This window comes from Malurus melanocephalus, unplaced genomic scaffold, assembly GCF_030028575.1.
Source record: "Malurus melanocephalus ecotype Western Australia unplaced genomic scaffold, MMel_1.1 scaffold_126, whole genome shotgun sequence".
NCBI lineage: Eukaryota > Metazoa > Chordata > Aves > Passeriformes > Maluridae > Malurus > Malurus melanocephalus.
The window spans coordinates 773,022-783,843 of NW_026623358.1; the positions used below are offsets into that span (position 1 = coordinate 773,022).

At 40.0% G+C, this 10,822-nt stretch overlaps 2 protein-coding genes across 2 annotated transcripts in view; one reads left to right on the top strand and one right to left on the bottom strand.

Moving 5' to 3' along the window:
- The window catches only part of GCM2 (glial cells missing transcription factor 2), a 4,749-nt gene extending 4,683 nt beyond the window's left edge, over positions 1-66 (bottom strand). The window contains exon 1 of the mRNA XM_057370433.1: positions 25-66. Coding sequence (XP_057226416.1) covers positions 25-66 — 42 coding nt within the window. The remainder of the gene's footprint in view (positions 1-24) is intronic.
- Positions 67-3,827: 3,761 nt separating this feature from the next.
- SYCP2L (synaptonemal complex protein 2 like) overlaps positions 3,828-10,822 on the top strand; it is a 24,205-nt gene continuing 17,210 nt past the window's right edge. The window contains exons 1-12 of the mRNA XM_057370473.1: positions 3,828-3,863; positions 5,112-5,136; positions 6,145-6,230; positions 6,361-6,449; positions 6,549-6,583; positions 7,308-7,450; positions 7,929-7,981; positions 8,332-8,377; positions 9,139-9,231; positions 9,321-9,381; positions 9,792-9,940; positions 10,758-10,818. Of these exons, the coding sequence (XP_057226456.1) occupies positions 3,828-3,863; positions 5,112-5,136; positions 6,145-6,230; positions 6,361-6,449; positions 6,549-6,583; positions 7,308-7,450; positions 7,929-7,981; positions 8,332-8,377; positions 9,139-9,231; positions 9,321-9,381; positions 9,792-9,940; positions 10,758-10,818 (877 nt within the window). The remainder of the gene's footprint in view (positions 3,864-5,111; positions 5,137-6,144; positions 6,231-6,360; positions 6,450-6,548; positions 6,584-7,307; positions 7,451-7,928; positions 7,982-8,331; positions 8,378-9,138; positions 9,232-9,320; positions 9,382-9,791; positions 9,941-10,757; positions 10,819-10,822) is intronic.

The window sequence follows — 10,822 nt, forward strand, 5'->3', positions numbered from 1 at the left end:
GGAACCTTGCTGCCCACCCGTTACCTGCGGCAGCTTGGGGTCGTTAATGTCCCAGGTGAGCTTCATGGCAGAGAGTYGCAGTGGGCGACGATTCCCGCTTTTTTATGCCGTCGAAGCGTCTCCGAGGTGRGGGGAGGTGGAGCAGCAGCACCATCATCATCACCACCGAACTGCTCCGAGGTACTTGGGCGGGCAGTGGCTGCCCTCCCCCTCCACCCACAGGCGAGTGTCGCTATCCTCAGCTGGACGTGTGTGACGGGGGATAGACACAGGGGTTTTGCAGAAATCCACCCCCCAGAACCTTAGCAAATTTGAGCAGGGTTTGAAAGTTTAACCCGACTCTGCCGCTCCCGTAGAGGCCGGGATGGGGCGAGAGATGGGGACGTGGGGGATCCGTCTCCTTCTGGCTGTTCCACCCCCATCCTGGATTTTGAGCGTGGCCCGGAGCGGCCCGCAGCTTAAAAAGCCCCCGGACGGAGGCAGAGGTGCTGAATAACCTGCCTTTTGGATGTAGATGTAAACGAAATGAGCGTTACTTGGCAGGTTCCCCCTTCCCGCTGTGCTCTATAGAACCCGGTTTAAAATGCAAAGTTGGTGTTGGCGCTATTGTATCGATCGGCGCATTTTAACGTATTAAAAAATTCGAGGTTTTTTATTACCTTTTTCTTTTCGAAAGAAAAGGCCGGTGGGGTGTTATTTGGAGTTTTTTGGTTGGTTGGTTTGGCTTCGGTGAGGTGGATTTTTTTTTTTGTTTGTTTGTTTGTTTGTTTTTTATAGGAGTGTTGTGGGGAGGGAGGAGCAAGGTTGATTTTTGACGTGAAAAGCAGAAAGAAAAATCTTATACACAACAGCAGAGAGACCCAGCCGTCGAACGCTGAGTGCTGTTACCATCCTTTAAATGATCCCACCTGTTCGGAATAATTTTCTCATTCGCTTCCATGCTCTCTGGTCCAAAATTTACTGAACTTTACCCTTAGCTGAGCACAATAAAGCCCATCGGGCAGCAGCACACGCCCCCCTCGGCCGAGAGYAGCCCCAAGGAGGCTCCGAGCTGCGCTTTTGCACCCCAGGGCTCAGCCGGGTGCCTGTCAGTGCTCCAAAGCCGCTGTCCGGCTGAGGAATCCCGTCCCAGCCACGGCACACCTGCGGCTTTTTAGGGCGGGGGCGAAATCGGCTGGTTTTTCCTCTTTTTCCTTTTTTTTTGGTCTCAGTGCTGGAGTATAGAGTGAGGGTTTGCTGAGGAAAGGAGAGCACTCGGAGCTGTGAGAAAGGCTGGCGAGGGTCTTTGTCCACCCTAAAGGCGGCTGTGTCCAGCAGCAGTGGGTCACGGGCGTGGGGAGGGTGTGAAGCAGCCCCTGCCCCTTCTCTCCCCCGCCATGGCCCAGGTAAGCGGCACTGATCCCGGCGGGGACTGGCAGCGGCCACCGAGTGGGGAGAACATCCAGCTCCCGCCGGGGGACACCCGCGGCACTTCCCCACGGCTGCCTCGAGTCTGGAGGCACGGGATGGTTCTGCAACTCAGGAAATAAGGAAGGAAAAGCTGCCGTTTGGGAGGGAGGGAATGAGTAACTGCTCTTCAGCTCTGGGGAAGAAAAAGTGTTTGCGTTTGTTTTGGTTTGTTGGATTTTTTTTATTCTTTTTTATTTTTTGAAGGGGACTGGGAAGAAAATTTCTTTTCTTCAGTATTTTTCTCTTCCTTTTATTTTTAAAGGAAGAAAAGAGAGAAGAACGAAATAGAGATGTGAGTGGATATGTGGCAGACAGAGGAGAAGGCTATGTAAGGATCTTTTAGATGCATCCATATCTTTATCTTACAAATTGTTATTTATATATGTATTTGAAGGTGCATTTCTTAAACAGATATGGCATGACCTAGAATTTCTAGTAATTTTATTTCACGTGGGAAGTGCAGCAGTCCCCTTAATCTTTTCTTTAGTAAGTGGGAAGAAATTACTGTAATAGTTGTGGGATTTACAAGCTGGGCATACTAAATTGCCTCTTTTATTATTCAGTATCTTTTAAAATTACTCAGTTTCAAGGGTTCTGTCTCTTGGAGATTAGGGCTGACGTTTCACTTCAGATGTAACAGTAAAATGAAAGTAGAGAAAATAGAAAAAAAGTAAACAAAAAGCTTACATCTGTTAAAATAGCACTACAAGTATTTTATCATAATTAGTGGCAMAACAATTTCAATACCTGCTCATTTTACCAGCTGGTTGTTTCCTTCCTCTCCCTCTGCAGCTCGAATCACTGCTCATTGATGCCTTTAAAGGGAAGGGATTTCAGAAAATACACGAACTGCTTCAAGAGAGAGATGTAGAGCCTCCCCAGAAATACAGTGAATCTCTCTTTAACCAGCTGGACAAAGCACTGAGGAAGGCAAGTACCATAAATAATCCTAACACAATTTGGAGGGTATCAGACTAATGATGCACAGAATTCTATGTTTCTGTAGGAGCTGGACAAGAATGAATTCAAAAATGTTTCACTGCTGCTGAAATGTATTCAGATCTACCTTAAGAGTGATCTTCAAGAAGGGAAGAGTTTGTTTATCAAGCAAGGACTGGTAGCAAAGATGAGTATATATATATATATATACTGCATACAAATTGCTAATGTGATTTAAGGTTGTTTGCATCAGAAAATAACTCCAAGGAAGTGAAACCTAGAGGATGGCTTGTTGGCTGCACAGAAACAAATAAAAAAATTACATTAAATGAGTGAGGGGGAAACGCTTGTTTTCTTACATTGCTTTTGGTGCAGCAGCAATTATGGCTTCACTTATTACTTGATTTTGTCAGTTGTGAGTTGTTTGGGAATTTTAAGCTGATAGCAGAAGGAGAAGATGAGTTTTGATGAATCCCATTGGTGAAATGACAAGGACTTTCTAAATGCATTTTAAATACTCCAGCAAAATTATAGTTTCAGTAATAGAATTGATAAGAAATTTGTGCTTTTATGTTTTTTAAAACTGAGATATTGTTTATGGAGGTCCTTCTCTCGATGCAAACCAGGTGCATTTAATTTGCAATTGCATTTTATCGTCTGGCACAATGGCACTATAGTGATTTCAGCTGGTAATAGTTGTAGTAGCAGAAATACAATKGTGCTGAAGATGAGTAACACCTGGATCTAGCASARCTCTCAGGGAACAGTTAACACATGYTCTCTGYTAGCAGAGCTGTATTGCAGAGTCCTCGGTCCAAAATGTTGTATTCCTGCCTTGTAGTTATGCTTTTCAGGGATACAGTTGCTCAAAATTCATGTATGGAGATTGAAAAAAACCCCTAACTTTATTAATTAATCTGAGCTCTGTGCTTCCAATGGAACATGGATTTCTAGTTCACCATTCGTGTGTGGTCCTATGCAAGGTTTAAAACCACTAAGTATTAAAATGCTTACCTTGAAAAAAWGTTTAAAATATTTTGCTGTGAGTTGATGTCTTCTAGAAGTGTCTATAGGAGTTATGATGACACTAGCATCACGTATTGTGTCTGAGCACCAAGAGTGGGTGCCTTGAACAAGAAATGAGGCTAAAAGGAGGGCTGGGGGGGAGGGGAAGGTCAGGGGGAGAAATGGCACTTTTCATGTTCTTCTAGCAAAATCTGAGCTCCTTAATGCCATRTAGTTTTTACACAGTATGTGGCTCTGAGGTTTAAAGAGTAAAAAACTCTCTCAGTAAGGTCTCCTGCAGCATATATAGTTTAATGACTATTAATTTATTTTCCCTGTTTTTAATTTTTTTTTTTAACTTTTACCTGGTATCTTGGTTTGAAAGAGCAAGAACATTTTTGAACCTCATCAGTCCAAATGAGAATAAATTTCTGATGTTGCTGCTCGAAGATTTCTTTGATTCTGCATTGGTATGTTTGTGCATTAAGGGAATAAAAGGGTTGCCTTTATTGGATAAGATAGCTATTGTTCACAAACAATTTCCTGTTAGAAAATAAATAATTGTATTCACCTGATACCCAAGGGCTGAGCTGGGATCCAGCCTTGATGGTGTGGGTGGGTGGTGTCCAGGAGTGAGAATTTCCACACTTGGGAGAAGCTGGTCCAGGGCAGCAGTGTTTGCTCATTTTATAACATGGAGTATTTATTTTTGCGGAAAAATTCGCAAGAAGTTCTGACACATTTTGTAAAGAAATGTTTTTGTTCTGTAACTCCCTTAAAAACCCACACATTACTAACACTGAGCGGCACCTCATGTGCAAACGTGTTTGCCAAGGTGGTGGTCCTGGCAATTCGATCCTGCTGTGTTTGAAACAGATGATTTAATTCTAAAGACTCTAACTTGCTTAAAACTCTCATTTAGGCTTCAGCTTTCAATATTCTTGGCCTTAAGGGTACTGGASGCCTAGTGATATAACATTTGTAATAGAAAGAATGCTTTTTAGCTTCTTTTCACCAAACTGTTTCATCCCAGTCTTGTCTGTAGCTTATGGGAACTGTTGCTTTGTGCRCCAGAATTCGTATCAATACTTATTACTCTTTTTAGGAGTTCTGATTAAAGATATTTGAGCAAAATCAAACTTTCTGCTTTCTCTGTTAACTACTTTGAAATTATGACATACCCGTTTCCTTTCCCAACAATTTAATTTATTTGTCTTAGTGGTATTTTTCTTTCCCATGCTTTCACCATGGAGGAAGAAATGTTTTATGTTGGGGGGTTGTTTTAAATATTTTTAAATTTTTATTTTTACTTTTTCTTGAGGGACTTTTAACACCCTTCAGATATATATTGTGATATCTAGTACTGAAGTGTGTAAACAAAATGTCCTCCTGCATAGGCCCATATGTGTAATAAAAGGAAGGGAACAATGTCCTGATGGGGGTTTTCCAGGGAACCTGTGGGCACTGCACTCTCAAGTGCTGCTGAAAGCCCTGGGGGAAGTGTGTGCTTTGGCTACTTCACCCTCCCTGCATAATGCCAACCTGTATGATTGGGTGACCATATGTGACATACCTGTATCAGGTGGCTTTTCCTGATGTGGGTACACCACTGTTTTATATTATTTAGCCCCTGAAAGCTTGGGGTGGGGTCCACTTTGAGTACTGCTGTTCTTGTGTGATGGAGTGCTAATGAAGGCTTCTYTTACTCTTTCCATCAGGTGATTTGCAAATGCAGTATTGAAGGTCAGTATTTTTTCCTTCCGYTCCTCGACATCCTGAATCTTAATCTTGGGAGTATTTTTCTTAATTCTGCTTAAACTCTGTCCCATTTCTCTTTTCTCTTCTGCTACCTACTTCTTCCTCTCTCCAATACATTTTTTAATCCCCTTGCTGATTTTCCTTCAGTTAATTTTTATTAACATTTGCATTGGACCACAAAATCTTTTTCTGTTTCTCTTTGTCAGCTCGTTGTGTACATGCTAAAAAAAAATCTGTCTCTGGTATCTTGTTTAAATGGTCASTATCAAGTATTTAACTTGATCAAAGTAAATGGTGCTTCATTTACAGAAAGGGGTTCAGGCTAGGCAGTCTGATCTTGGACATCTATTTGTCCTGGCATCAGATGTTATCTCCTTGCTGAAGGCAGCCATCTCTGCAGAATAAYGTGGTAACTCCTTCAGCTTTCTGAACTTGACAGAGTGATGTCTGTCCATCTCTGTTATTTCAGCAAAATTTTGTTCTGTAGCTGCAGCTGTTTTTCCATTAGGACAGGGGAGCAGGCACTTTCAGAAAATATCTGTGTGAACAGACACCTAGGTTCACAATCCATGTAGAAATGAAGCATTGCACTGTAGTTCTGGTAATGTGTGCTTGTTTATCACCTCACCGTATTCTAGTGGAAGCACAGTGGCACAAGCATCTTCTGGTTGATACCTCAATGGTTTGCTATGTTGACATTGGCAAAACCTGTATATTAGGGTTTTCTCTTGGGGGTAGTAATTAGCTTCCCYTTTCTGTGCCTCTTTAAATAGTTACCCAGGTCAGAAGTTAGTGTGTCTGGAGCTTTTATTTGGATAGAAGCTACGAGTTCTCCTTTCTATCTAGGATCAGATGGTTGAAAGCTTTGTTTTAAAATGAAYTTATAGCTGGGATATTTTTATTCTTTCAACACAAAAAACTGTAGTTGCTTCGACTATTTTTGTRTTGACACTGGCCCATTTCTAACTGTATCTTTTCAAATTATTCTTCTAGGAAAGAAAGAGCTAGTGGATTTCTTTTTGCCTGAGCTAGGGCACCTAGTRACAGAGGCAAATCTTTGCTGCGCTCTGCATCTGGAGGTAGGATTCTTACTAGGAGAAGAAAATTAGATATWTTTGTGCAAAAGTTTGTAATTAGATAAAAATGTGGAAAAAAGTTACTGATTTATTTCCCTTCATTTTCTACCTCTTCTTTTGTGGGGGGGCAAAGGCCTTRAGGACCCTCAACTCTATACTTGACAGTCTCCCACGGGAGGAGAGAAAGAAGTTCCCTCTATCTGAGGAGATGTGCTCGCTCACGTAAGTGGTTTTCCCTCCAGTTTCTGTGGCTAAATACCCTCCTCTCTGCAGCAGGAGTTAGTTATTTCCACTTTAACTTGTGGCATTATGTTGTTTCAGGAAAGACCTTGCAAAAACTATACTGGAGGTTGGTGGTAAGAAGTTTTCTAATTTTACCTCATCTGCTTATTTATAATAGATGAATTATAATTTAAATTGTATTTCCTAGTTAAGAGTTTATCTTAAGGGAGGGAAAGTCAGATGTGCTTTAACAAAATATAAATAAAAAAGTTAAATGCAGCAATACATTAGTTCTTTTTGGTTGGTATTAGTAATGCATATTAACTAACCAGACAAGCTAAACTGATTTATGTAGAAATATAATGGGATCCACTTTAAATATTTAAGTGTTTACAGAATATGTTGGCTGTTAGTCTTAAATTAAATTTGAATTCCTTTGCCACAATGTGAACAAACTTCAGTTAACAAGGTTTATGGTGTCTTGAGTGAAATCTTTTTTGTTTTCTCCTAGTAATARCACTTTATGGAGTATTGCCATGGCATATGGAATGCAATTTAATCCTGTTGAGTTAGTGATGAGTCCTTGCTGTCATCCCCATCCCAAACCCCAAAAACATCTCCCAGTACACTCATGTGTGTTGTGGTTTGCAGTGCTCTGTACCTCAGCCTCACTGAATTGGGGGAACTGAGGATGCCTGAGCCAACACTTGGCTCTTACCCTCCCCTACTCTTCCGGGGGAAACTAAGGCTAGAGGATGAATATGACTGTGTAGTACAAAATTGCAAGAGTAGCAATGCTATAACCCTCTGTTATGCTGGAGGGATGATATTTATCCTATGTTTATGTTTACCTGGCAGATTATGACCTTCAAGTTGCCCTTTCAGAAGCACTTTGTAGATTAATGATGAAAAAATGGAGAGATGACCTTGTTCACCACTGGTTTGAAGATAATTATCTTGCTGAAGCTTTCAAAGAGATCAAGGATCGAGAATTTGAGACGGTGAGGGTCCTTATTTTGAAAACAACATTCTTGACAAGTCGTTATAGGGGCTAGTTTTGGTTGAGTTCAGCCAGGATGTCCTTGCAAGAAGTTCCAACAAAAGTGATTTTATAAATACACAAAGCTATTTGTGGATGACATGCTTTACTTTTTTTTTCCCTATAATATGGTAAATGTGAACTAACAGATTGTCAAAATAGCTGATATGTCTAAGTTATTTTACTTATACAAAACTAAAATAAAAATTATARTAAAGAGTGCATAAATAAGTTAATTTTGAAGTTTATGTTTGAAGGCTTACTGTTCTTAAGTTGGGTCCAACATTTTGTAGTAATTTGAGTGTTTCTTCCCACTGACCAGTTTAAAGTTTTCAACTGGAGAGTAGAGATTACACAGCAAATAGTTATTCTACAAAATAGAAAAACTGTTTGCAAAGGAAACAGTCTGATTTTTTAAAAATATGTCATTTGTCTTGAAGGACTGCAGAAAATTTCTTAACCTACTAAATAAAAGGCTTGGAGATAAAAGAAGGTAAGTTGGGAACCAGCAGAATACACCGGTGCCATCATTACTGCAGAGGGRAATAAACAGAATTGTAAACTGTGTTGTGTTATATTAAAAAAGTGTTCTTCACTGTGAAGAATTAAGTTGTTCTTAAGGAGGAAATTTTCTTCATTTTGATGGCGGTTATTTTGAAAGTAAAATCAATGAAGATAATGCATCACTACTTKTAATTTTTCTTATCCAAGCTTAGTTAACTTTCAGATATTTTAAAATTATTTTTTGAACATTAAGATTTGTTACTAATATTACTAAAAATAAAACCTTTGAAGTCAAACTCTGATGCTGAATGTATCATGTGAAGTGTGCTTTTCTTTCAGAGTCTATTCATTTCCTTGCATATCTGCTTTTGCTGACATGAACGAGGTAATATCCCTTAAAGCTCTGACATCTTCCCTACTGTTTTATGTCTGCTAAAATGTTGCTTTCTGTGGTAAATATCTGGGTTTTTTTCTCCCCTTTCTATTTTTAATTGAAGAGCTCAATTTCTTGGAGCATAGCATGAAACCTTCTGTTCTAGTTGGAAAGTTTGCTTGTTTGTCACTTAACTCCCACCTTACTGCTGCTGACTTTGCTTTTATATCAGCCAAGTTATAAAGGCAACACTTCTCTTCATGGTGATGACAGAAGAGAGTTCTAAAATGGAACAGAAGGACAGGACAATGCTGATTCCTCTGGGAGAGTTGTTCCTGGACTGCCAGAAAGCAAGATTAACCTGATGCCCATGTAGGAGAGGTCACAGTTACAGATCCTGCAGATTGCTTTACTGGTCTTTAAATAAATSTGGCACTATTCCTGAAAGCCACATTGAATGAAAACCATGTAGATGGAAGCTGATTCTACTGTTTCTGCTTCTTTCAAGTGCTCAGGAACAGAGAGAACTTCCATAACTTCTKTCTTGGCACAAATGTGTGAGCATTTGCCTTTCCCTTGGCTGATGCAGAGCCACATCGGATGTGGTTGGGTGAGCGGTGGGCTGGCACCTCGCAGGGTGGCCTGACCTCTTATTTCTGCACAGTGCACAGATGTTTATATAGTGTAACACTTTCCAATTCTGTCTCATTAAAGAAAATTGAAACTGATGTGGTTGTGGGCCTTTTTGGGTAGCAACTGCTCTTTTTCCCCAGGTGAAGAAACCATCGGATGAGAAGCTGGAGGAGTTCTGGATTGACTTCAACACTRGCAGCCAGAGTGTGACTTTCTACGTGGACTGCAATGAGGTAACAGCAAAGCCCAGGTGGCCTTGGGTTGGACTCAGTCAGTGGACACTCCCTCAGCCCTTCTGATGCCATGGCTTTCATTTTCAAAGGGAACTCTTTGGGACTCTGTGAGGTTGTCAAAAGAAGCTGTCAACAGTTACAGTGTGAAGGGTAAGATTTTCCAATTACATGATCGTGTTTGGCTGTGGATCCATGAGACACATGGTCTCAACCTAAAATCTCATCATCACCAAAGTGTTCCTGTGTCTTCTCCTCCCTCCCTGCCTTRTCCTTTGGTTATCCTGCACTAGATCTGCTTGTTGGACTGAATGTGGGCCCGTTGTGTACAATAATCCACCCTCCCTACCCAAGCAGGACATTGAGGGGTCCATTTACAGGTGTCCTTGGGAACAGCATAACCAACACCCAAAGAGTGAACAGAGTAACTGGAAATGCATGGGCAAGATGTAGAAGACACTGTTTTAAAAATCCCAAACCCTTATTCAAACATTTTTGGGTTGACAGAAGAATGTCTTGATCTAAAACAAATTTTATTGTTTGTTTGTTTTCTTTTAATACAGAGAAGGATAGACAAAAGATTGTAAAATTTTTTATGAATATACCCACTACTGTTAACAAAACAGAAGTAACAAAAGTCAAACTGGTTTTCAGTGCTGAGTTTGAAATCTTAAGTATACTTAGAAAAGTCCTGGGAGATGAAAAAATTATGGTAAGCTCTAATAYGTGTTTTTTTTTTCTTTTCTAAACCGTATTTCACACTGGGCAAAATCATTCAGGTTTGTGGGCTTTATGTTTTGCGGTTTCTTTCTTTTCTCCATACTTCTTTATTATAAGTCTGTCTTCCCATTGTGGATTTATGAYACTATATACATGTTCTTAGCTTGGACCTGGAAGAGAAATTAGGYGTATTAGGAAAGAAGTTTCAAGGTACTCAAATTTATGGCTTAAAAGCTGGAAGGTTAAACTGATTTATTAATGAAGTCCTTGTGTTATTACTTTTCCTGAGTTTCTGAGGTAGAAAATAAAGCCTATGGCATTTAATTGCATAATTTTAAATACAACCATGCTCTTACATATAGCTCCAAGTGTTACACAAAAACCTGGAGGTGTGCTGAAAGGTACAACTGTTCGACTGACTTTGCAGACAGTAGTTCAAGATAAAGAGTAGAGTACTTCTAAAAACTCAAGGTTTTTTATTAGCTAATGTAAAAACATAGGAGATGTGTGTGATTTTTTTTTTCTTTTTTGCCTCAAATGTAAATATAGTTAATTTTTGATTTGTAATTCATCCAGAGTCTATGGGACTTACAGAAAAGCTTACATGACCAYAAACAACCATAGTATAGTGGCTGTCATTTGCCCTTAAAGAAGCCAGGACCTTTCCAAATTATCTACTCAATTAGCATCCACTGATGTGTTGCTGGCAATTAGCAATTGTTAATTTTGTTATTAATTTAGCGAGCTTTACTAGATAAAGACTACTCTTTTTAAGTTCACTTTCATATGAGTTTMATTCATACCAACAGACAGTTGAGTCTGAAGAGGAGACAGTCCATGCTGAGAAGCAAACCATGCGGAATGAAGCAGGTGA